We start from the raw sequence: 27,754 nt of genomic DNA on the forward strand, positions 1-27,754 counted from the left end.
CTCTCTCTCTCTCTCTCTCTCTCTCTCTCTCTCTCTCTCTCTCTCTCTCTCTCTCTCTCTCTTCCTCTCCCCTCTCTCTCTTTTCCTTCCTGTAGTCGCGCGGACGCGTTCGCGCGCGCAGATGAGACAAGCCCCGAAGTGAAGAATCACAGAGTTCGATCGCGACAGGTAATTTTTCTGCGTCCGAGTCGGCATACGGCGCTTACTCGCTTCGTGATGTAATGACTCTTATCGTTATTATTGCTGTGATTCGGACACAATGACAAAAGAAAATATTCACCGGGAACGTCATCCCGCGACAGCTTTTAGCGCCGCGGCGCGCTGCGATAAATTTACGATAAATTCGCGACAAATCTGTGATAAATCTGTTTCGCTCGCGCGCGATCCTGGACAGGACAGGTGTATGTAAATTTGCCGGCAACTTTACTAGTCGATTTGTCAAGGCTGCGTCCCTTATGAGCGTCCCTTTATATGGCACTTATATGCATCACACGGAACGACGAGATGGAGGTACGAAGGAGATATGAGAAAAAGTCATCGAAATTTGCTCGGCACGGCTCAGAGAGACTTTCACGATCGTCACGACGTGAGACAATCGGCGACGGAAAGTTCGCAATTCTTCTGACTGCGTTTATGAAGCAGATATGGTGAATTAATCATCAAATTTCGCGCATCGAACGAGAATTTTCCGTTATTATTGATACAGCAACAAATTTACCAAAAAGTTGCACTCACAGTTTCATATTGCACGAGATATCGTTTTAAGCAAATTTTGATATTTTTCATCGCTTTATGTGATAAATATAAATGCCATGCGGAGCGTCCATTAATGACGCAACTAATCAATTAGAAATTTGCTGCCAAAAAAATTACACACACCTGTCTGCCTGGAAATACGTCATACAAAATGTGATATAAAAATCTGAATGAGACTTTTAGTAAATTTCTGTAGCTGCATCGGTGTAGTAAAAAATTTATTGTGTGATGTAAATTTAAGTGATCAATTTAACACAACATATTTTCCTCATAAATGTGATTTAAAAAATTCTAAAGTTTCCATCATCGATTGTCTCGCGCGATGATGACTATAAAAGTCGAATATACGGTTCGAATTGTTCCAGATGTGACAGAAGCCGATGACGATAATTTACCATTTTTTTTATTACATTCACGAAGAAATATATTGTACTGAATTAATCAGTGAATTTATATCATGTGTGTGCAATAAATTTTTCATTATATTAATGCAGCAATAAATTAGCTAGAAGTTACACTTCACAGATTTTCATATTACGTTTTGCACGTTTTGCACATGTTATTTTGAACAAATTTTCGTTTATTATGATTAAGATGATTAATTGATTTTTTTTCTATTTCATCATTATATGTGATAAACATAAGTACACTTGGACTCCACTCATAGAGGTCGCAGTCTTGATAAAACGATAACAAAATTGCTACCAACTCTTGTTTCATCTAAGGTTATTCCGATAAGGATTGAAAACCAGCGTAAACGTGTGAGTCCTAATCAGTTCAACTAAATTTCTGCCGAGATATTTCGCGCCTTATCACGACAGAATTGGAAGTATCCATTTGTGGAAACGCCCATTTTTAGATTCCGAAGCGTTAGTGGTATTTAATTCGAGTCTCTCTCAATCAGAAGATATAAGACGGCGCCGCGGATTTATTCGTCGGGGCTCCTCGAAAGAAGCGAAAAAATGAGAAACACGCGCGGGGCGATAAGCGAAGCGAGAGGGAATCGTCCTATAATAATGCATTCCTTTATCCCGCTCCTCGAAAAGGGAGCAAAACCGATCGACGGCGGGACGGATCTCCGTGGACGTGCGCGCGCGATATATATTTCCACCCCATAATTTCATCCCTCTGTCCTTCCCGTACGTGCCGGGAAAATTAAAGTAACCGAGTCGCCGGCGACCTGCAAATTTCGCGTACGTCTGCCGGTAATGCTATTAGCGTGCGTCGCTAACACGTCGCGAAAAGTTCGTTCTTCGCGGGGAAGGCGCGGTTAATTGGATTAAAACTCGCGCTGGCCGCCACCATCACCACCACCACCGCCGCCGTCGCCGCCGTCCGGAACCGCTGACACTTTTTAACATGTCGCTGCGGCCGGCCTTTTTAACGGGGTTCAACAACGTTGATCCGCCGACGTGAACACACTGTCGACGGATTAACAGAGAAAGAGAAAGAGAGAGAGAGAGAGAGAGAGAGAAAGGGGGGGGAGGGGAAAGAAAGATACAAACCAGATAGACAGATGTACATAGGAAGGACCGGGGCTATATGTTCCCTGGAGTTTGCTGCTCGTGTGCGTTTTTTAGTATTTATCTTGAGAGCAATAGTGGGCACAAAATCGCGAAATGGTTCATAAATAAATGATTCAGGACATAAATTCTTTTCCCTTTCATTAAAATCAGAACAATATCACAGTTAAGAAATACACTGTAAAAACTGATTAAATTTAATACATTTCATGTGTCCCAAATCATCCACTCTTCTTTATGTGTAAATTTAACATAAATGTGTTAAAAAGTAATAATGTGGAAAAAATTAACACAAGAATTTAACATTTGGATATCGTTAGGAATCACAGATTGTATTAAATTGACATATTTAATATGTCAGATATAGATTATATTAATTTAACATTTAATTTAATATTTAATTTAACATTTTTATTTCATAAAAACCGTAGATTAATACTTCTTTCAAATGTTAAAGTAACGTTTTATTTTAATTAATTTAACATTATATATATATGTCAGTTTAACACAAACTGTGATTCCTGACGGTATATAAGTGTTAAATTTTTGTGTTAATTTTTTACACATTATGCGTATTACTTTTTACTACATTTGTTTTGTGTTAAATTTACACATAAATGAGAGTGGATGATTTGGGACACATGAAATGTTAAATTTCACATGAGTTTCTGAAAATCACACATCAGTATAGGAAAAACTGATTTGGTAATAGCAAAATAAATTTTTGAACTTTTCGAAATTTTGCATCTGTTATTTTCCATCGTGGCTGAATAAAATTAAGCGATGTGTTACTGGCTAGAATGAGATTTCTTGCAAGTGTATGATATATTGTTTCTGGTAATAAAGGTTCACTCACTTACAAGTAAACCTATCCAAAAGTAAACCTACCTAAAAGTTACAGTCCGATTTCTTTCTAATTTGGCACAAATGTAACAAAAAATATTTAGGTCATATTTTTTTCATTTTGGCCCACTTTGAGTTTCACGGGCAGTTTATAGTTTTTTAATGTTTTCACTTCTACCATCAACAGATGCAACAAAGATGCAAAAGAAATAAAATTAAATACAAGATATAGTTAAATAATTTTAACAAAATCGACATAGCTGAAACACGAACCATTCTAAATTTCTTTAACCGAGATTTCAACCGAAATATTTTAAATTTATGCTAAATTAGTCAAAAATGGTTCGAATCTCTTTCAAACTGAAATCCGACAATTTTAATTAAAATTTTAACAAAATCAGCATAGCTGAGGCACAAGCCATTTCTCTTATATGCATTTTTGGTTGTACTTGATGATAAGAGTGAGTACATTAAAAAGCTATAAGCTGCCCGTGAAACTTAAAGTGGACCAAAATGAAAAACTATGACCTAAATATTTTTTGTACTTCTACATTTGTGCCAAATTAGAAAGAAATCGGAGAGTACCTTTTGAGTAGGTTTACTTGTTAGATTCTTATGTTTGAAACATTACACTTCTGATCAGCACCTGCATAGATTTCCCATCTAGAACCTAAAGATTATCGTGGGAAATCGGGCTGGATCGCAAGTAGATCTCAAAGCACTTTCTACGCGCGGATAGAAATACGGAGGAAACGCTAAAAGAATGAGCAAAATTTGCTCAGAGCGATATGTAACGCGCGGTATAATGCGGAAATCTGAATGTAACCTTTGGTGAAGAACCGCGACCAACTTTCGCCCCTTTTGGGGTGTGCGAGTGGAACTGTAAAACTTTGAATGTCTCCGGCGAACGGTGCATCGATTTGGAGCTTAGGACGAGCGAGCAGATTAAGAATATAAAGTCTCGATATCATTCCCGTGGTCGTTCGGGAGATGGACGGTCCGAAAGTTTCAGCGTGTCGTTTAGCGGACACGCACGCGAGCAGCGGCGTCGACTGCGCACAAAGTGGCGGGTAATATTATGCGCGAGGCGGCGAGCAGCGAGAGCGATGCGTGCGAGTAGAACTCCGGTGTAAATAATGACGTGGTATTATTTACGCTAGCGGCCGCCCGACGTGCGGCGACGTAATTGCGCCGATCTAATTGCGAATCGCGCCCTGAGCGCGGCGCAACGCGCGCGCTTCGCACGCCCGGCGAGAATTCGCGGGCCCGTTATTTTGCCGCGATTCTGCGGACACGCGATTCTTCCCGCGATCGCAGGAGGGTCGAGGATCCTTCCTCTGTTCGCGGCGCGATGTCGAGGTTAAAGCCTGATCTACAATATGCTCTTTGTGTTCTGCTTCTTGTCTTCTGTCTTTTTCTGGCTTAAAGCTTAAGGTTTGAGTCAGAAAGAGATAGAGAGAAAGAAGCAGGAAGCAAAGAACACTTGTAGATCAAGCTTAAAGCCTCGCACGGAGAAAAATAATTTTGCTCTTTTAGCAAAATCGTCATTGCTACTGCATATTCATAGTGACGTCAAAAAAATTTAGTTGACGTAACTAATTTTACAAATTACTCGTTATCAGAGCTGAAGTAGTTTCGTTGCCAGGATAGAAAAAATTTGTTGAGTATATTTGTCCTAAGAATCACGTTAGTTTGCTATTGATGCAAAATAATGTATCATTAGTAAATTTATTTGCTATCGAAGCAAAATTGCAACTGCTTATATAAATCTATCATAGTTCTTATAGCAAAATAATTTGTAGATTCAGCAAATTATATCCAACAAATAGTGATTAGTAGTCTTAGCAAGTCTTTTTGCTGTCTGTATAATAACGAAAAGATTTTGCTAGACCAGCAAATTATTTTTCTCCGTGCAACTTGATGCAAAATAATCATTAGCAAAGGAGGGTATGACTTTTAGGCGATTTGGGGACCGCTAGGTGAACGCAAACTTCCTATTTTTTCCTTTGTATTTTTCCCGTAGAATTAAAAAATCGACCTTAAAATTACGCCAAGTAAAGGGAAAAATAGTTATAGACATTTAAACGTTGATTTTCTCTGAAAATCATGCATTTTCTAACACTGCCATCTTAAATACCTTTGACCTTTTTAGAGGTGCTAAATCTCACGTTACATAGGAAACTTGTTTTCTCAAAACTTAATAATGATATGAGAATATACTCTAAGCAGCAGAGAAAAAGCAGCAGTCAATTAAAAATATATTAACGTTCAAAATACGTGATTTTGTAATCTAGCGTTTTCAGGATTATAAAGGCATTAGTAAATGAAAAATTCTGATGTTTTATTTATTCTTTTACTTTTTGAAATTCAATGTCATCATAAAATTATATCACAAAAACATCGGCAGCCCACTGATGATTGTGAACCGAGTGAATTCTAACGAGTCTTGAGCACCTGATTTGCTTTTATCAACTTTTACTTATACCACCGATACCATTTATATTCAATTAGCGGTATTATACACAAATAAAATATCTCCCTTCTCTACCGGAAGCAGGACCACGAACATGGATGTGAGGGAGAACCGGTCCCATCATTTTTATCTTTTTTTTTATATTTTTTGTACTTTTTCTTTTTTCTTCTTTTATTTTTTTCTACTTTTTTAAATTTTATTTTAGCACCTCTAAAAAGGTCAAAGGTATTTAAGATAGCAGTGTTGCAAAAAGCATGATTTTCAGGGAAAATCAACGTTTAAATGTCTATAACTATTTTTCCCTTTACTTGACGTAATTTTAAGGTCGATTTTTTAATTCTACGGGAAAAATACGAAGGAAAAAATAGAAAATTTGCGTTCACCTATCGGTCCCCAAATCGGCTAGAAGTTATACCCTCCTTTATTTGCTATCGAAGCAAAACTGCAACTGCTTGTATAAATCTATCTATCTATGATTCCAATAGCAAAATAATTTGTAGATTCAGCAAATTATATCCAACAAATAGTGATTAGTGACTCTTAGCAAGTCTTTTTGCTATCTATACAATAACGAAAAGGTTTTGCTAGACCAGCAAAAAATTTGCTAAGCTTGTCGTGATAGCCAATCAGAAGCGTCAGAGGTGACCACTGACTGATTGCCTGTCGTGACAAGTTTGCGACCTGCGACCTGCGTCTAAAGCCCCATCTACATAAGACGCAGGACGCAGGTCGCAGGTCGGAAGCTTATCGCGATAGCCAATCAGAAGCGTCAGAGGTGACCATTTGCGACCTGCGACCTGCGTCTTATATAGATAGGACTTTATGTAGATAAGGTTTAACGTCGCGCAGGAGGACGCGCGCTCCCTGCGCGGAAATGCGCCGTCGTTCGCGGTAACGAACGGTGACGTTGACGGAAAGATGTCGCGCAATAAAAGCGTGCGCGCGTACATACCGCCTCTGGATATACATCCGGTTGGCGTACCGCGCGAGCGGTGCGTGAACAGCGCGCCAGCCATGAAACATAATCGAGTTATCACGTAAAATGTAGTCCCGACTGTCGCGACCAGGCCGTAATTCCCTTTTGGAATCCGCCGAGGACACATAACGCCGTTTGGATGTGGGCAGCGAACAAAAAAGCGGCAGAGGGAGGGAGGGAGAGAGGGAGGGAGGGGGTAGGGGGGAGGAACAAAACAAAACAAAAAATGAATACACGCGAGATGCATTTTCCGTCCGGCGATTTCGCAGCTTCCGCTTTTTCATCATTTAAGCGCCCGCGATAGCGATATGCCCGGATAGTTGTTACCGCGGCTGTATAATACGGTATCCCGCATAGAAAGTTTCCTGGGACCTAATCGAGATCCTGCCCGATTATTTCTCAAAATAGTCGCGGGTAACAGTCTCCGCGGGGTAACAGTCGTGTCTCAGCGAGTCATACGACTCCAAGTAGGAAAAATCAAGGTCTCCGCGATATTCTTGGTCTTCATTTTAAAGTGGAACTGAATAAAACATAAGGAGATTGCTATACCTCGGAACAACTTTGAGCTTTTGGTTTCTCTGAACCACAATTTTGATTTAAAAATTCTGAAAAAATATATCATTAAGCTGTACATATGTTTAAGCATCTTGAAAAAAAAAAAACATTTTTATTACCATCTGGTAGGAGAATATAATATTTTTAACTCTCTATTGTCTAAATTAATTTCTCATGTTTAAAAAATTTGTCATGTGCATAAGATGTTTAAAACTAAAGTGTTCAACACATATAAAGTAAAATTTTATTTTTCTTATTTTATGCTCTCTCAAAATAGATTTGTGACTCTGAAATCACATCGAGTCAGAATTTCATTGTTCAGTAAAATATATTTTTCAAAAATATTTTATTGTTATAATTTCTCATTCTATTGCGTATGCAGCAATTGACAATAAAAACGGGATTTTCTATTTTTGATATCATAAAAATACATCAACTCGCACAGAAACTTCCTTAGGATCTGACACTCAGGCTTATCGTTTCCCGAAATAATTGCGGGTTTCGATTAGAAGTGTAAGATTCCATGCTATTCAAAGTGAGAAATGTCCAGAGTTCTCCCCATATTTTTGCCGGCCTCTATTTTACATTACAACTGAATAAAACATACGTTGACTTTCCGCGTAATTTCATTATTCAGCGAAATACGCAGTATTTTCAAAATACTTTTGCTTTTTTTTATTCTACTGAATGTGCAATAGTAGATATAAGAGTGGGATTCTCCGCTTGATACCATAAAAACATACCAACGTCACCGACTGAAAAACAAGCGCGAGTTTTCAAATTATTTCTATTTCGATTATTGACAAAAACTGTGTATCTAGGATAAGAATAGGGTTACCAATTAGCATCGTACACATAAAAAAAGAACTAGCTTTCAGAGCTAAAATATAGCTGTGGCAGGTAAGATGTGTCACTGAAATAGGGACAGCTAATATCGATAGTACTGAAGCTAAATTTATTTGCTGTTTAAACTTAGGCGCTACAGCGAGAAATATTAGCTGTTAGAGAGAATGATTTAATGAATCAAATAAATGTTTCTTTGGGATAGTCCAAACGAATTATTTGGTTGACACAACAAAAATATTTCTTCGGAACTAAGCCGCAAATAAATATTTTTGTTGCTTCAAACAAAATTTTCTTCGATTAATCCAAAAATTCGTTTGGACTTTTCCAAAGAAGCGTTTATTTGATTCAACCAAATCGTTTTCTCTGTGTAGAAACAAATGACTGTAGCAAATGATTGTAGCTGTGCGGCAAACTTCTTTAATATATGCATACGATAAGAAATTTAGAAATAATTGCCATTTTCTTAGCTATTTGAAATAATGTGACCTAATATATTTGTATTTCATAGCAAATGCATTTTAGCTGTCATAGCCAATTCTTAGCAGTGACAGCTAAACGATTAGCCTCTTGACTAAGTTTGAATCAGCTACCGCGGTTTAATATATATTTATATATATATATATATATATATATATATATATATATATATATATATATATTTGATATTAAAAGTCATTTTTTTGCGTGTAGCAGCATAACCATCCTGGGACGACAAATTTGGCCATTCCAATCGGATTCTGTGCTGCATCTGGGAGAACTGTGTCGCGTCACAATAAAATTCAATTCCGTATAGAAATTTCTCATTCCGTGAAAATATTTTTCACTCAGTGCTCCAGTAATATTTTATTCTTCTGCTTTTTTATTCTGTTTTATTCTGAATGTTCAATAATTGACACACCATAAAAGTATCAGTTCGATACCAACGTCACGTAAATTGGAGAAAATATCCGAAAATTTCCATATTATTTTCGTTTCGATTCTGGGCAGAGGATCCATGTTTGAGATAAGAATGGAATTTGCAATCTCGTATAGTAGCTTAATCAATCCTGGAACAATTCTAGGCATTTTAATCGCCCAGAATCCGCGCTGTATTTGGCAAGATCTTGCGAAATTTCTCGTGCGGGATATTACATTCGGGAGGGAATTTTCGCTAAGAAGATAAAATATATCACTAACGAGACGCATCATTATCCGCGCCGCGGATGATCCGCGATCCCTCGCGCGGAGGGTTGGAATTCTCGTATAAAATACGCCAGAAGTTATTAATTCGCGACGCGCGGAAGTTGAAGAGCTCGCGGGAGATGTCTCTCCAGCACAGAGATGGAGAGGGAGGAAAAAGAGAAGGAGAAGCAGAGGAGAAGCAGGAAGGGGAGGAGGAGGAGCAGGAAAGAGAAGAAGAAGAAGAAGGTACCGATACCGATTATCGCAACGGACGAGTTTCTAAAGGTCACGCGCGCGAGGGCGGCGCACGGAACGTCTCTCTTGTGTGTCTGCCGCGGCGACGGAACTCGCGCGCGATTGGCGTAATAGCCGTATCACACTAACGACTCGCGACATGGACATAGTATACATGGACTCCGAATGCCTTATGTTCTGTCGTCTAATAGAGTAAAGCCAACATCTGGAAAGAGAGCGAGAATAGATCCGACTAGAAATTTATCTAGTTTCTGACCAGTAACTGTCCAGGAATTTTTGATAACTAGCTAGTTTTTAGCCAATTTTCTTAGCTAGAAACTGACTGGTTTGGTCGACGCTCACTTCGTCAAAAACTGGATAGTTGAACTAGACAGTTTCAGATCAGTTTTTAACTAGATTTTGATCAGTATCTATTTATGAGCAGTTTCTAAGCAGTTTTTTACTAGTTTCTGTATAGTTTTTTACTATTTTATAAGCATTTTTTTATTGGTTTCTGATCAGTATCTATTTTTTTTCAGTTTATTAATAGTTATAAATAATTTAACTATATATGTATCGAAACAATAATTTTATTAAAATAAAATTTTTATAATTTTCATTTAAAAAATTTTTTTCATCTTTAATATAATATTTTATTTTGGCCAGGAACTATCTCAAAAAAATTCGTCAGTAATTTTTGATTTTTTGCTGGACAGAAAATGCACAGCATTTTCTTACAATTTTTTTTTAATAGTTTCAAATAACTGGCCCAAAAATACTGAACAATATTTTCAGAGTTTTAATGGACAAAATTTACTGGACTGTCCAGTATTTATTTACTATTTTTTCAAGTTTAGTTTCTGACTAGTAATTGGCCATGAAAAAGTAGCCAGTATTTTCTGCCAGTTTCAAAACAGTAACTGTCTAATTAATTCTAGCCAGTAAAAACTATCTAGTTACTGGCCAATAATCAGTTTTTCCCTGAGATGTTTTTACTTGGGGAGGGTATAGTTTTCTTCCTGTTTTGTTACTTTTTTGTCGCACGTGCATCCATTTCTCGTTTCCATAATATACATTGAGGGAAAAATGTATGATACTTGGAACTATAATGGCATAGTACAAAGATTATAGTTAGGAGTATTATTTTTATAGTAAATTTCAGTATAATGTTTGTAATATTTACAATATAAGCATAGTATAACTGACCCATCTAAAACTTTTACCAAGAATTATAATCATTTGAAATAAAAAATATAGTAAAGTTGCAAATATTGAATGGTAAGAGAAATTAACTATTTTATATAGTCAATACAATTGGAATATTTGGAAAATATAGGTAAATGTAACTCCCAAAGCATGCTTTACTATATACATAGAGTAATAAGATGGTGACTATAAATCTATTTTAATTCTGCTATATCTTTATATGTTTAGATGAGCTATAAATATATGTTTGAGACCAAAACGAACTATAAAATATAATGAGATTATAGTTATTCCAACTATTTTTTTCTCTCAGTGTAGAACGCAATAGCACCCCGACTAGACTGGCAAGTAAACGTCTTACATAAATCTTATTGCACACTTTGTCTGTGCAGAAAGAGACAGAGAACAGAAGGGCTGTATATATTGGCTTCTCTTTTCTGACTGTATGCGGGGTCCATACTCGCGACTGTGGCTGCGATTATGTCTCTTGACCAATGAGAAAAGCGGTAGTAGCTTCTTTCTGACTAGTCAAGAGACATAGCCGCAGCCGCAGTCGCGAGTTGCTAGTGTGATACGGCTATAAAGATCGTTTTCGCGTGGCCATCGCGCGTCGGGAAATCCGAGCGCGCACCGGTTCAGTTGTATTCGGTCCCGATTCTTTCGCTGGAAAGTACAGTTTATATTCGCGCCCCGTTTATCGACAGCTGCAATTTTGCATCGATTTCCGTTTTCCGCGCGGCGCGTTCTCGTTCCCAATGAAATTTCCGCCCCGGCCGTTTATATAAACTCGCGCGCCGTCAAACCGCGACAATTTCAACGGCTGACGGCGCGTCACTCGCTCGCGACGGTAAGACGGGCGCACGGCGGTGTCCTCTTCATTTACCACCCCTCTCCGCCCCGCCCGCTCGTGCAGTTCTAATTTAAAGTAGCTTCTGGAGAGAGAATGGCGGGAGAGAGAGAGAGAGAGAGAGAGAGAGAGAGAGAGAGTCGGTGGGTGGCACGCGGTAGGACTTGTTTCAGTGCGCTACGGCGAAACATTATTCTCCTCGGCGAAGTAAGATAAAAGCGCCGGCCGTTTCGAGCGGGTGCAGGCGCAACGATCGAGCGCGGAAAACGCGGCCAATAAGACAGAGAGAGAAAGAGAGAGAGAGAGAGAGAGAGAGAGAGAGAGAGAGAGAGAGAGAGAGAGAGAGAGGGAGAGAAGGAGGGAGAATCGCAGAACAGCCGTTGGGAATCGATACTTTCGACGTCGTTCGAAAGCGATGCCTTCGAAACGAGTTACTCCGCCGGCCCGGAATTTCTTCGCAAAAATTTCCAGGTATTGTGTTCCGCGGTAATTGGGTACTTCCAGCCTTATCCCCGGACGAGGTTTTCCGAAAATGGCCCCTCCCCTTGAGAGAAAGAGAGAGAAAGATAGAGAAAATCCACCCCCGAACTTTTTCGCACAGCACGCGCGCCTCGAAAACGGTGGACGAGCGACGGTTTGCTTAACCCCTTTGCAGAAAGAAACACGGTGGCGAGGACGACAGGGGAAGGCCGCGAGTATATAACTGTATATCATTCCGAATTCGAAGGACGGCGAATATTCGATGACAAAGGGGGAAGGCGCGGGAGGATCCCAACGATCATCCCTTCTCAATATTTTGCGAGATACGGATCCATTGCGCCGCGGATTTTCGCGTTTCTCGTGCGGACCGCGCGCCACCAGGTTGGATCGCGATATCCACCTAAAAAGGAGGGTATGACTTTTAGGCGATTTGGAAACCGCTAGATGAACGCAAATTTCCTACTTTTTCCTTCGTATTTTTTCCCGTAGAATTACAAAATCGACCTTAAAATTACGCCAAGTAAAAGGAAAAATAGTTATAGACATTTAAACGTTGATTTTCCCTGAAAATCATGCATTTTCCAACACTGCCATCTTAAATACCTTTGACCTTTTTAGAGGTACTAAAGGTTACATAGGAGACTTATTTTCTCAAAACTTGATAATGATATGAGAATATACTCTAAGCAGCAGAGAAAAAGCAACAGTCAATCGGCTGAAATGGGCAACTAATTCCGAGCTCTGCCTTAAGCGAATCGATTTGAGCGGCGAAAGCTATATAAAGCTCGAGAAGAGGCTCCTTATATGCTTTTGTTTATTAATGTCCTATATAATCCTGAAAAAGCTGGACTACAAAATCATTTTTGTACTATTTTGATAGTTAATATTTTTTTAATTGACTGCTGCATTTTCTCTGCTGCTTAAAGTATATTCTTATATCATTATCAAGTTTTGAGAAAATAAGTCTCTTATGCAACGTGAGATTTAGCACTTTTAAAAAAGTCAAAGATATTTAAGATAGCAGTGTTGGAAAATGCATGATTTTTAGGAAAAATCAACGTTTAAATATATATAACTATTTTTTCCTTTACTTGGCGTAATTTTAAGGTCGATTTTTGAATTCTACGGGAAAAAATACGAAGGAAAAAATAGGAAATTTGCGTTCACCTAACGATCCTCAAATCGCCTAAAAGTCATACCTTCCTTTCCCAAGATTTGTCCCATACGGAAAGAAAGGATTTGCTGCTATATATATGGACAGTTAAACATAATTCGCTGTGTTAGCTACTTTTTCTTTGCTGTAGAAATCTATTTCCTTCACGGAGAAAAATAATTTTGCTCTTTTAGCAAAATCGTCGTTGCTACTGCATATTCGTAGTGACATCAAAAAAATTTAGTTGACGTAACTAATTTTACAAATTACTTGTTATCGGAGCAGAAGTAGTTTCGTTGCCAGGATAGAAAAAATTTGTTGAGTGTATTTGTTACATGTTAATTTGCTATTGATGCAAAATAATGTATACTTAGCAAATTTATTTGCTATCGCAGCAAAACTGCAATTGCTTATATAAATCCATCATGGTTCTTATAGCAAAATAATTTGTAGATTCAGCAAATTATATTCAGCAAACAATGCTGAAATTAGAGTATTAGAGTAATTAGTACTCTTAGCAAATCTTTTTGCTGTCCATATAACAACGAAAAGATTTTGCTGGACCAGCAGAAAATTTGCTAGGCCAGCAAATTATTTTTCTTCGTGTTGCTATGATAACAAGAAAATCTGTTCGTATAGCAAGACAAGTGGCTAACGCAGGAAGTTTGCTACAGATGGACAACTAAACATAATTTACTGCTTTAGCTACTTTTTTGTTGCAGGAGCAGATTTTCTCGTTATCTTAGCAAGGAAATTGGCTCCTGCAGCAAAGAAAAAGTGGTTAACACAGAAAATTATGTTTAGTCCGTATCTTTTTTTCCGTGCGGATTTCGACTCCGACTTACATTTCGGTTACCCAAAATTTGAATATTCAAAGTCCCAAAAGCGGTGATCTATATATATCATTCCTACTCTAAATATAGATTCTCTGTTCAGAATTAAAACAGAAGTAGCACGAAAACTCGGATTTTTTTCGTTTAATCGGCCCTGCAAAAAGATTTCCAAAAATTTTCACAGATACAGCGTAGATTCCGGTTGGAACGCTCAAATTTACGCCAAAGCTGTCTATTCACCCCCCAACGATACCATTTGGGAATTCCATTCTTGTTCCGCAGATGACTCTGACAATTCGGGTTATTTTTTCGTTCAGTCGGTCCCGCAAAGAAATTTCCAAAAATTTTCCCGAATACAGCGCAAATTCCGATTGTAATGTCCAAATTTTTTCTCAGAATTGGTTATCCCACATTGCGACACCAATTGAGAACTTCATTTTTGTCCCAAACATGGATTCTCTACCTGGAATTAGAGAGAGAAAATAGAAGTAATATGGAAAATTTCGCGCTTATTTCTATCGGTATTTTCGCACCAACTCTTGTATATTCAGTAGAATAAAAAAATCTATCCTTAAAACATTCTGAATATTACTGAATAATGAAGTCATTTGAAAAATAAATTTATTTTTTGTTCAGTTCTAATGCAAAATGGAAACTGAAAATAACATTGGAAAAACTATGAATTCCACTTTGAATTGCATTATATTTTTAATCAGTCTATAATTATTTCGGAGAATCAGAATGAATCTCAATTGGATCCCGAATAATGTTTCTGTGCGGGGAATCATTGGTGTATTTTTATAATATCAAACAGAGAGAGAGAGAGAGAGAGAGAGAGAGAGAGAGAGAGAGAGAGAGAGAAAGCGAGAGAGAAATCTCTTTCCCATTCTAATATCAACTGTTGCATTGAGAATGGAATAAAAAGTAAAGTATTTTCAAAACAATTTGAATATTTTATTAAGCAATGAAATTATTCGGAAAGTCAACATATAATCTGCGCAATTCTAAGGCAAAATGAAAATCGGAAAATAATACTGGAGAATCTTTGTGCGTTCCCCACTTTGAATCGCGTTTTTGAAACATTATATTTCTTATCGGAGTCCATGATTAGTTTTGAGAAATCAGATTGGATTCAAAGAAATTTTCTACCATGAATCATAACGATTGGTCGATACGCAATACGCGACAGTGTGCATCGCATATGTAGCTGCTGTGACGACTGAGAATAGAAGATGAGAGCAAAAATAGGATTCGAAATCGATATAATCGATATAATCACCTCTTTCTCCCTTCCTCCTCCTCTCTTTTTCTCTCTCTCCTTCTTCCTCTTAGGTCCACACTCTCATCTTCTCGAACGAGAGGGAGACATCGGTTTCGGGAGCGGGAAAAAGAAGCGCGGGAAAATAAAGGACGCACGTCCTTACACGATAATTACATCCTTGAATTGGCTGTGTAACGTCCTTTTTAATAATGCGACGGTAGGTCGCGGAAAGGACTCGCCGTGTTCGTTCACCTTGATGTTGTAGGAATAATTTAGCGCGGCCTCTGCCGTCTCTGCCGTTATTGACGTGCCACTAACGCGGTAATGGATTCTTACTTAATGATGAGACCCGCTCGGATTTCTGCCAACAACCTATCGAAATGGCGGAATAGTTCAGCATTCTCGTACATCAGCCCAGCGCGGAGAGTAAGAGAGAAAGAGAGAGAAAGTTCTCGTTGCCTCGAGAACACCTCATTTGCGCTGGAAAACGTTTACGATACGTTAACGTAACCCGATACGTTACTTTTTTTTTTTTCGCACGACAACGCCAGAGCACCTCCCGATCGCGAGGACCAAAAAGAAGCCTGCCGTGCGATAATTTCGCAATAATAGCGCGCGAGTAAAGAGCGCGGCGAAGCTAACCGCGGACTCTTGATAAAAGCGGTTCGCGTCGCAAATAAACGCGCACGAGACGAAGTCTCGCATCGATAAGTCTCGCACTGGGCTCGAGAATCCCCGACACGTTCGCCGCGTTGAATTATTAAATTATTAGTACAATTTAAAATCGCTTACTGGTCTTTATACGGTCGTGTTCGCCATGTGTCCGGCCGTAATAATCGTACGATACGATATGATATGATACGTCAAAGCTGTCAAAATGACAGATTAACCGAATAATCAGGATACAATGTGTGTACGCGTGTCCAAACGCAATATCCGAACACAATGCAGACGATTAGAAAGACTGATGACCTTTTGGCCCCCGGTAAATGTTAGGTCTCTGTCGAAGTTAGGCCGGCGTGCATATTCGACGAGTGACCTTCCATTTTCATCGCGTAATTCACTTCGCGTCTCGAGTAATAGGATTGCCCCCTTTTCGGCGTTATCAACTTATTGAAATCGATCGTGCCGCGCGGCTCGCACCTGGCCGTCGATTAGCTCTCATTCCGATGAAATCTCGATTCCCCGTCGCTGGTGAACGCGAGTGGAAACGTCGTTGCCCGTGGCGTGGGATCCTAGACCGACCGGCGAGTCGATCGTCAGGAGGATCTACAGAAATAAGACCAAAAATAAAGTAGGACTTAGAGGAGAGGGAAAAGATAGGTCTTTATGAATAATACGCCAAGGGAAGGAGTGAAAGGCAGCAAAAAGTGAGAAGCAAGGAGAACGAGAAGCTGCTATTGCTTAGGCAAAGAGAATAATTATTGCAAGAAGCAAAGCTAGAGCGAGGAACTGCCATTTCTTACAGGACAGAATTGCTAGAAAATAATTGTAACACGGGTTATAAAATTAAATATACATAGTCACATATTTACGGTTAATCCTAGGAATGTAGAATGTAGTTATTCCTAACGAATGTTAGTAGCGAAAGTAGTAACTTTTACTAGCATTGAAAGGCTTTCAATCCTTTTAATTCTTGAAAGATAGTGGTAATCTGAAATGCTGACTGAGATAGAGAGTAAATATGTAATTTTCACTTATTTAAGGGTGTTCCAATTTTGTGGTAAATTGACTGATAGTTAAATCATGTCTCTCTCTGTCTAAATTGAAGGAAAATCAAACACATATATGATTTAATTATTGGTTAATTTGTTCAAGAAGTTAACTAGCCTTAAGTGACATTTCGTTTGAAAGCAGTGGTATTCACTCCAATGAAGCTTTTTAGTATTTATTTCGATGAAACAAATACTAGAGGGGGAACGCAAAGCTCTATGAGTGAAAATTACTCACGCTACCTTTCTAATGAAAGAAAATTGTTACATGATTGTGCGCGATAATGCACAAATATGCAATAATGCATTTTCTTCAATTAACATCTAATTATTATTAATTAACATCTAATAATCTACGTGGTTATTTGCAAAATGATAAAGGGCTTTTTTGTTCAATTTAACCTAATGTGCAAGCACATAACAGCACACAACGCCAATAGAGCTCATCTACCACATCGCGCGTGATCATTCGTCAACCTTCCTTAATTAATATCTCGACTGTTATTGCGAATATCGCTAAATGGTATAGCATTTTTATGTTCACTTCAATCCGTTCTACATTCCCATAAAAATTTCTAAGGAGAAATTTCCAGGATACTCTGTATATATTATATATATTATCAAAACAAAATATAATCGTCCCAACACCAGGGTGTCCCACCTGAACCAGGCTACCTAAATATCTCCATTAATTGTGATACAAAAAATATTTCATATGCAAATTGGGTGGTATGAAGAGACCAATATGTTGCAAAAAAGATTATTTTTTCAAAGTCTTTTTTCGGAGTTTTTAAGATCATCGATGTTTTTTTTTAATGGAATTTAGGTGACCTGGTTTAGGTAGGACACCCTGTATTATCGAAACAAAATATAATCGAAACAAAAATTCGGTTTGCTTACTACATTGAGCCAGCCCAACTTTTTGCTCGATAAAGATTTGTGATATCCTCATAAACAGAATTAATTTTTCTGTCAAGTGCACGATAATAAGCATTTTAAATTTGTGATTAGTGTATATGAAGACTATTGTTAAGAAAATATTCTTTGTTGAAGGGTTGCCTAAGCTGTTGTCCACAATCTTGTTTTAAGACGTAAGCCGTAAGAAATTAACCAACTATGGTCGACTTTATAATCGAGAAGAATAATCGACTGTAGTTGGTCAATTTCTTACGGTTTACGTCTTAAAGCAAAGTTGTGGACCGACACTAATATAGAACAGTTACTTAATAGAAGGAAAGTATAATATTATATACAATCTCTGTATATATTACATATTATCAGACCTGGGTAAGGGATAAATTAATACCAGGGCATTCGAAATAGACAGTAAGAACCTTACGGTGTCGCGCGCAATAAGAAGACCCATACAGACCAGAGGATTCTCAGTTGGCTCTCAGAATGTCCGCGCGACGAGTCTCTAGTCCTTTTGCCTTGGCAAAACTCGCGTATCACGTGTCGGGCGCAAAAATCCAAGGAGTCTGACGCGCTAAAAGCTAATGCCTTCGCACTCGCTCGTGCTTTGACTACGCGAGACAGTCTCGATTTAGTCTCTTGTCTCGAGCGCGGATATATTCGGGCAAAACATTGGCGTGGGTCCTGCCGGAGAGAGCGGGCGTCCAGCTAACGAGTTTCCTCCCTGATCGACCGGCGTCGTCTGCGAGCGGCCGAAAACTTGGGCGAGACGCATCGTCGCCGTGCGATCGTTATTAATGAACCGGTCCCCGCCGCTTTATTATGCAGAAAGCCCGACTCATTGGCAGTCGACGACTCATCGAGCAGCTCCGGACGAATCGCATCTCACGCGTCGCAGTTCTTTCCGTGATTCCGCACGATCGATCTCTCGGGGAAACGTTTCGGCTGGGATCGTCTCTCTCCGCGTAACTCACCCGACACCCATCTCGCGAGTCGAGCAATACACCGCGGTTGTATTTTCTGAAAGTTTCTTCCCCGCTCTATAACGGGAGTTCCTGTTTTCGGGACGGACTTAGCGCTTCGTTCTTTTCAGCGCGCGCGACTTCCACTTGAATATTTTCCGCAAATCCATCCGGATGATTCAACGCGATTCTGTCTGTGGAAAAACGCGAAATTAGCCCTCGATTAGCTTAAACTCACTCAGACAATATAATCTATTCAAAAAGGTTTTAAAGACGTTCTATTTCGTGCAGACGTTTCTTTAAGACATTTTCTAGTAATTTATGCTGGCTATGCATTCACACTTTCTTCCATCGCTCTGTGCAAATATTGCTTGCCTCACTTTTTCTGTTTATCCAATTATGCTCGAAGGAAATTTTCCTAAAGCGCATAATAAATTAATTAAAACGCAGAAAAATGCCACTTTATGTCAATGCTAAGAAAAACGATTGTTCAACTTGCTTTCTTCCTGTCAGAAAGAAGGTAACAGTCATCTTTCAAGAAAGAATATTTTTTAATGGTAGTCTCCAAATACTCGATACACTCATCACAAATTTTACAAATGCTGATTATCGCGCACTCGACAGAAAAATTAATTCTGTTTACGAGGATATTAGAAAGCTTTATCGGGGAAAAAGTTGGGCCGACTCTATGTAGTAAGTAAACCGAATTTTTGTTTTGATTACAATTACACAAACTTATGAAATACTTGAAAAAAGTGACATTTACTTGAATTGACAGCATGTACTTCTTTATGTGTGTCATATAAATCTCAGATGCGCAATTATCGCGCTCGACGCCTATGCCCGCGAATTCCCACCATGATGTCTCGCTAAAAATACACGCCTTACGTATGCACCAGTCTGGACTACTGCACAAGGTCATTGATCCTAATAAGCGGACGTTTGGGGTCAATTTTTATTTCCTGCCGGGGAATTTCTAATCCGTGTCTCTCTCGTCAGCCGGCACGATTAAGAATATTAACGCGTCGCCAACACGGGACACGTAGTTTACCTCTTTACACTTGACACATACACAGCAACTATTATGTGTTAGTAGATACTTTAGGTTAATTCTTATTTATACTCGTTAATATGCATAAACTCTTTAGAAGGCAGTTAGGAGGATGACCTTTTCAAAAGTTTATTTGCATTTGCCCGCTACAAGCCAAAGTGTCAGCTTATTGGCTCCTGTCGCGGCGATGTATTAAGGGACAAAGGTACACGGAAAAAAGTGGACTGACCAATTTCTAGTAAAAAAAAAAACAAACTGAGAAATTCCAGCTGTAGTTATCAGAAGATTTCCGATGAACTTAAATTTCAATCGGAATTTCCGCCAGAAATTAGGTCAACCAATCAATTTTTTTCATATATAATAAAAAAGTTATTTTCACAAATCGTTCGAAAATCGCTCCAGGCTTCAACAATTAAAAATTTCCGGGATACAAGGATTGGTTGGGCGCGGAAGATCGATTCGCCGCGTACGTTAAAAATCCGACAAAACTCTTTGGCACAAACTTGTTATTCTCTCACAAAAATCTATTTATCTCGCAGCGATATTCGATGATCGACTGGTCCTTCCTTTCTTTTGCTCGATTAAGAATAACCTCGACCGATCGCGTATCGTCGCATTCTGCCGTTAATTGCCGCGCGTTTTGTCGATTCTCCGATAAAAGGTGATACATTCGATACCGTTGAAAGTGACAGGCGTAATAGCAATCTTTATAGGCGCGTTTATAAACGTCTCGAACGCAGATTTCTCACGCGGCTTTAACGTCAAGCAAATCTTTTCTCATTCTAGGCCACCTGTGAGCTTCCGATTACCGCCCGCTGCGAAAAAGCCGTTCTGCAAGACGAACAGGTAAGAAAAATTACGCGATATTCTCTGTCGGAACTCTGGTTCCGCGTCAGCTCTTGAAAAAGACAGCGGTCGCCAGTTGATAATAAATATTTTCAAATTTCGATATGCTCTTCTTGTTTTAATATTTCGTCCGAATTTCTTCGATTCAGTTTAGCTGATTTAATCTGATTACCAGATCGTCCATTTACGACTCCCGTCATTAAAGGATTAATCCTACAAATTTCGTTGAATTTAAAGGATCAATGGAAAAAGTCTCGGGGTACAACATTGTACGGATAGAATAATTTTCTTGTTCTTGTAAATTCTTTTCAATTTTATTACACGTTGAGTACTCCAAAAATAAACTGTTAGTAAAGTCTATTTTGGTAAGGAATATAGTGAATTTCGCTAGAAGCAAAAGTGTTTTAAGTACATCAATAGCATATTTCAGTTCCTGAAATATAAATAGCACATTGAGAGAAATTATCCGCTAAAAAATTAACAAACGGATATTTCTGATCAAGATACCGATGAATTTCTATATCCGATCAGGATATCCGATCTTTAATCAAATATTTCCGATTATAATGACATTTCATCAGATCAAAATTTATGAGCCGATATTTCTTATCGGATACAAAAATTCATTGATATTTTGATCAGAAATATTCGTTAGTTAATTTCTTATCAAATAATTTCTTATTAAATAATTTCTCTCAGTGTGCATATGAAATGAAAGGAATTATAGTGAATTATTGTAGAATATATTCCTCGCAATTACACAATTTTATGGTAAGCTTTAAAATTTTATAAAATTTTATAAAATTTTCTACAAAACTCTCTCTGCGTATTGATCATAAATTTTAGAAAAGCTCATTGTCATGTATTCAAAAGAAGAATTTATCCTCTGCGAGAATATTATAAAACTTTATCGTAAAAAAAGTTGGTTCGATCGTATGTGTGATGAAGTAAAGTAAAATGAACAAATTACTGCAGAATGTAATTCTGTTTTACATCACAAAAATCTATAGCAATTTTTACTATAAAATTCTCCTCGTGTATTTAATTTGAATTCGTATAAATTTCCTTTCTAAACATAAAGAATGTGGTTGTAGCAAGCATAACAGTTTTCTCCGTGCACATTTCAGTTTCTGGAATATAAATAGTGCATATGAAATGAAGGGATAACAAATTTCTGCAGAATATCGACCTGTTCGTCGGTTACAAGATGTTACGGTAGTTTTCACTATGAAATTCTCCCTGCACATACTGACTATTGTTTCCTGATGCTACAAATGGTGATTTATCGCCGTCTTGTTGAAAATTAAAGAACTTACAAGGAAACTCACACAAGTGTCCGCCTCCGATTTTCATGAACTAGTAATATGTACTTTATATATTGTACTTTAGATCAAAATAACAGATATGTTTTTTATTATATGTGTCTTTTCGCAAGTTTAGGTGATGAAATACCTCTTTGAATAAAATCGGTTTTTTTCATTCAAAGGGAATATAATGAAAACTACTTAGAGATAGAAAAAAATATTTTGAATAAAAGTTCAATGGTTTAAAGAGTACAGAAATTACTAAAAAAAATTTTTTTGTTAATATTTCCCCCAACATTCCTTCTTATTATAATTATTAAAATTAATTCTATAAAATACTTTTCAAACCATTCAACTTTTATTTAAAATATTTTTTTCTATCTCTTATAGTTTTCTTTATATTTCCTTCGAATGAAAAAAACTGATTTTCTTCAAAATAATATTTCACTCCCTAAACTTGCGAAAGGGCACATAATAAAAAAACGTATCTGTTATTTTGATCTAAAGTATAACATATTACAAGTTTATAAAAATCGGAGGCGGATACTTGGGTGGTTTCCTTGTTAGAAAAAAAAAGTTTAACATTTAATTATCTTTCAATAGTTTACCTACACTTTCCCAATTCTTAATTTCAACGAGCGATGTATCTGGTCACGTGACTCAATCAATATAGAATATTGCGTGCCGAGCAAATATTAAATAATCCGATAAAGATTAACAGCTGAATAAGCAGAAATGCAAGCTTCTCTTTCATAATCTCTTGTTATTATCTGTTCTTTGGCGCTGGCAATTTCGTTAGGATTTGTAGATTCAAAAGAGACGAAAACGGAGCCTCGTCGCCAACAACCTCTGTTCTGTAATCCGTGCCGGATCCGATCTCAATTCTGGATCGTCGCGCTTTCTCGCGTCACTGATTGGCATACGACGGCAGCTGGCTGGCTGGAGTATGCAATTTTACCGGTTTTGCTTATTGCTTTGGTACTCTCGTACGGCGCGTGCTTGCGTCTTTGACGTCTCGATCCGCATATGTCTATATGTTATACGTAAAATTCTTGTTGGTCGATTAAACATTTCGCCAGCTCCCTCGAAATACTTAATCAGGGCCCCTTTCGGCATCGTGCATCAGTTAACACGTGTTTCTCTGATCGAATCGTACCTACGTCCGAGGGTCCGTGTCAGTGAGTGTCCCGTGCGACGATGTAACCAGGGGCAGGATAATGGATCGGAAAACCAGGACGGAGGATGCAGAACAACGGGACGTGGGCAGTGATACATCATGCATCCCCCTAGGTGTGTCAAATCATCTATTTTTCAGAAGATTCCCGTTCTCAACGGACATTTGGCGAACTTTCCGGGAATGAAGGAATCGAAATTTAGGCTGGCGTTGATGGTCCGTCATGCTAATAATACGTATAGTTTCATTAATCTATATATATATATATATATATATATATATATATATATATACATATACATGATTAAATACTAAATAATCTAACGTAAGTTACAAATGGATAAGAAAAGCAGCATATTTTTATTTTCATAATTTCTCTTTTTCTTTCGACGTTAGGAATATTATGATGATATTTCGTACTTTTGAAAGAGTTGATAGAAAAACAGCTGCAAAGGCAAAAACAACAATAACCTGTTCAATAATGCCGCCCATTCATAGTAGAGATAGATTCAAATTTTCTTTAATTAATATCTCGATTAATATTGGGAATATCGCAAAACGGCATGAGACTATTCGTCACTGACTACTCGTCAGCCAGTATAGAGGATGTCTCAGATTCTCCTGCGCAAATTTTGTGAGACACAGAACGGATTGAGATGAACATAAAAGTCTCATGCCGTTTTGCGATATTCCCAATAATAATCGAGATATTAATTAAAGAAAATTTGAATCTATCTTTACTATGAATGGGCGGCATTATTGAACAGGTTATTGTTGTTTTTGCCTTTGCAGCTGTTTTTCTATCAACTCTTTCAAAAGTACGAAATATCATCATAATATTCCTAACGTCGAAAGAAAAAGAGAAATTATGAAAATAAAAATATGCTGCTTTTCTTATCCATTTGTAACTTACGTTAGATTATTTAGTATTTAATCATGTATATGTATATATATATATATATATATATATATATATATATATATATATATATATATCTCACTCATATACTCTATTTACAGTTCTGAGTAGGTCATATAAATAATTACATCGCTGACTGAAAAGACGAATAAGGATTAAACACGGGAATATTCAGACACAGTTGATCATTAAATAATTCTAAAGTGAGTCTTCCTTTAAGACTCAACATTGAGAAAACGGCAGTGAGTATCATCGAGGCAGTTTCAACTTCGAGGAAGTTTGCATCATCAAGGGTAGGGTAATAGCTCGCGTAGAGAGCGTTACATCTCGAGATTCTTCATTGGCCCTTCAAGTTCGCGGGAATTTGCGCGGTTAATGTAGAAGCCAAATTTCGACTCGGGATCGCTCGATAAACCGCGGCATATCCAAGTGGGAGCAACTCGAACAGGCCAAACTGTTGCCTCGTTCGTTCGTGTTTGCGACTGTTTTTTTCGTGTGTTATGCACCCGCCAAGTATTCTCCGCGGGCACTCAGACCGCGTGTACACCTGTCGCGATGCCCGGGACAAAACCGCGAGTCCCGGGCGAGTCTCGACGTAGTGATCCTCCGCGAAACGATCGCGAGGCTCGCATTAATCCGCCGCGAGAACGCGGCACGCGCTTCAAAGTGGCTCGTAAGTACGGTCTCGGTCGACCGAATGTAGTCGTGGAACAATAGCTAGCGCGCACGAGCTCCCCGAATACGCTTTAACCAGATTACATACGCCCCGGATTGCGAGAACCGCCCGTCGTTTTATGTACACGCACGCGCTCCATAATTGGAGAAATACTCGTGAGCTACAAGTAAGCCGCTTTACTTCTTATCCGCGCTGATTCTCGGCGAATTATTGGATTCCGCAGGAGGACTTCAACATTAGTAACAATATCCCGTTGTAACTAATTAACGGGTCGCGATCGTCAATCCGCGCGATTCATCGATTAACTCCAAGGCATGGTGGCGTGAGCAACGTTTGCTCACGCTGAAAATCTTAATCCCACACGTAGACAAATGTCGTTACGCTGGCGAGAAAAGCGATTATCCAGTTTACTTTTCCTCCTTCTAAGTAATGGTTGTCTACAGCGAAGAATGTTTTCTCGATAATAGACTTAAAGTGCACTCTTGACAAATTTCGGGAGAGCTCATTATTATACGGAGTGTCGGAAAGTTCCAGACACGGCCGTGGTGTGCAGGAAAAACTCGTCAAACTGAACGAAAAAGTCCCTTGTGTGTTTGTATGTTGGGTCAAACTGAACAAAAAAGTCCTCTATCGTTTCACAAATAACCATAGACTTCTGCGTTATTAATTAAAGAAGATTAGCGAATGACTGTATGCGATCCTTCGCCAATCTTCTTTGATTAATACCTCAGAAATTTCTATGGTTATTTGTAAAATGGTAGATGATTATTTCGTTCAGATTCACCTAATACAAACTCCCAAGCTCGCAGGCTTTTACGTGATCGTTTGTAAAATGACAGAGAACTTTTTTATTCAGCTTGATGAATTGTAGCTACGCACCACAGCTGTGCCTGGAATTTTCGAACACTCTATATATTCGAGAGAAAAATTAATTTTGTTGATAAGAACACTAATTGTAGTAAACAAATAGAATTTTTTTTTAATTTAATATTCTTGATTGAAATGCTAAACTTGATGAAGAATTCGGAATGTATTCTGAATAAATTCGACGCTTACGATGAATTTATGACAGACTTACGGACATATAAACTTATGCAATACTTGAAATACTTAATATTTATTTGAATGCAGTATTAGAATGCAGCTTTACATTTTTCTGTGTATACAGAAAGATAGTGAAAACTTATAGGATATACAGAAAAAAAAGTTTGGTTGAATTAATGGAATTAATTAATTCAAAATGTGTTAATTGTATATAATATAGATTAGCATTTTTCTTCGTGTACGATTAAATTAAGGAGGTACTCATCTTTTGCTCAACTTTCACTTATTCAAGTAGTATTTCCCAAAGAAGCATTGACATATCCATTTTAACGAAAGTTGGAATCAATACCAGAAAGAGAGCTTAAAGCTTTCAGTATGAGTAAATTCATCTTCCTATCAATCTTAATTAAGTTAATATTAATCTTAGGGTCACGATTTTCATCGAATTTCAATTAGTTTAATCAACCATTTAAAAGCTCTGTCTTTTTCTGAGTCGAACATTATCTACCTCTTTGTGTCTTGTTATAATAGACAGAAGATATCAGCTGTTCTCGGATGACCAATTAGTCTGTTATTTATCGACTCTAGCTAATCACAGTCCATCTGACGTGTCGCCACAGCGTCGGTCAAGCGGGAAGAAAAATAGAAAATTCCCGCGTAGAGATTTTCCCAATTTCGGTCTCAACATTCCATTTAACGCCTATTTTGATACTCTGAAGTTTACATCAATCTCTTCAAAATTTGTTTAACCTGCTAAGTTCGCCGAGAAGTCCTCTTCAGAACCTATAAATGGCATTTTACGCGCTTTCTGCCACTTAAAAGCGTTAAGTAGATTTTTACACTGAGAAAAAAGTGGTTGTGTTAATGAGGCTTTGCTCCAACGAACAAAATTCGTTCAAGCAAACGTTCAGTCGATTCAAACGAATCACAGCGTGCCCAGACTCTCTTCCGCAATTTTTGTAGGAACACAGAACGGATTGAGGTGAACATAAAAGACATATACTGTTTTGCGATATTCGGAATAATAGCCGAGATGTTAATTAGGGAAAATTGGTGAATGATCTTGCGCGATATGATAGATGAGCGATGTGTGCTGTTGTGTGCTTGTACATTAAGTCAAATTGAACAGTCCGTCATTTTGCAAATAACCACATAGATTATTAATGAAAGAAAATTGTTATATGACTGTGCGCGATAACGCATGAATCTTCCTTAATTAATATCTAAAATTCTATGTTGTCATTTGCAAAATGGTAGAGGACTTTTTTATTCAGTTCGACCTAATGTTTAAGTATACAACGGTGCCACTACCATATCGCGTAATCATTCACCAATTTTTTAAATTAATATCTCGACTATTATTATGAATATAAAAATGGTATGGGACTTTCATGTTCGCCTGCGTTCTACATTTCCACAAAAATTGCAGAGGAGAGTCTGAGACACCCTGTTATACGTATGCTGCGACGAGTTATATGTATCAGTTGACTCAATTATTCCTTCAATAGACACAACGTCTCTTTGAAGGGACGGCTGACCGCCGATCTTGTCAATACAACAACTTTCCTTGTCTCAGCGTACGTGTATCACGCATACCCTGATCCTTCGGGGAATATACAGATGTTAAAAGGTGTGGTTCAGGCGAAAAGCAGAGCCAGGATTTCGACTCGGGTTCACGGCAGAAAATTAATAATGAGTCGCATGGACGACGGATTAACGAACAACTAAATCGGCCCGCTGTGCAATTCACATTATCAAGCGGGCGAGGGGGGGACGTTCGAATCTGTCGCCGCGATATTGCCGGGCCGTCGATAACGAATGTATAATGTATCGGGAGGGAGAGTATGCGGCGCGCGCTAAAATATCAGCGAATATCGGATTCGGTAAACATCGGAGAATGGTTCTAGCGTTAACGATATTATTAGGTGATGCGTTATACCTGCGCACCCTCGTCAACGGCCGAGGGAGAAAGAGAGGCTGGGCCGCGGGCGAGAGAGGGGGACGCGC

At 38.2% G+C, this 27,754-nt stretch overlaps 2 protein-coding genes across 7 annotated transcripts in view; one reads left to right on the top strand and one right to left on the bottom strand.

Moving 5' to 3' along the window:
- LOC116845164 overlaps positions 1 to 27,754 on the bottom strand; it is a 414,324-nt gene that overhangs the window by 211,060 nt on the left and 175,510 nt on the right. For 2 of the 3 annotated variants that reach the window (XM_032817545.1, XM_032817546.1), the window contains exon 1: positions 18,232 to 18,344. The exons of the other annotated variant lie outside the window; for it this stretch is intronic. The gene's annotated coding sequence lies outside the window, so the exon portion shown is untranslated. Of the gene's footprint in view, positions 1 to 18,231; positions 18,345 to 27,754 lie in introns of those variants that run through there. 3 annotated transcript variants of the gene reach the window in all.
- Positions 1 to 27,754, top strand: part of LOC116845162 (irregular chiasm C-roughest protein-like) — a 323,432-nt gene that overhangs the window by 101,160 nt on the left and 194,518 nt on the right. For 3 of the 4 annotated variants that reach the window (XM_032817540.1, XM_032817542.1, XM_032817541.1), the window contains exon 2: positions 20,571 to 20,630. The exons of the other annotated variant lie outside the window; for it this stretch is intronic. In XM_032817540.1, coding sequence (XP_032673431.1) covers positions 20,571 to 20,630 — 60 coding nt within the window. The remainder of the gene's footprint in view (positions 1 to 20,570; positions 20,631 to 27,754) is intronic. 4 annotated transcript variants of the gene reach the window in all.

This window comes from Odontomachus brunneus, unplaced genomic scaffold, assembly GCF_010583005.1.
Source record: "Odontomachus brunneus isolate Ranch 3 - 2012 unplaced genomic scaffold, Obru_v1 Obru_scaffold_049, whole genome shotgun sequence".
Lineage (NCBI taxonomy): Eukaryota > Metazoa > Arthropoda > Insecta > Hymenoptera > Formicidae > Odontomachus > Odontomachus brunneus.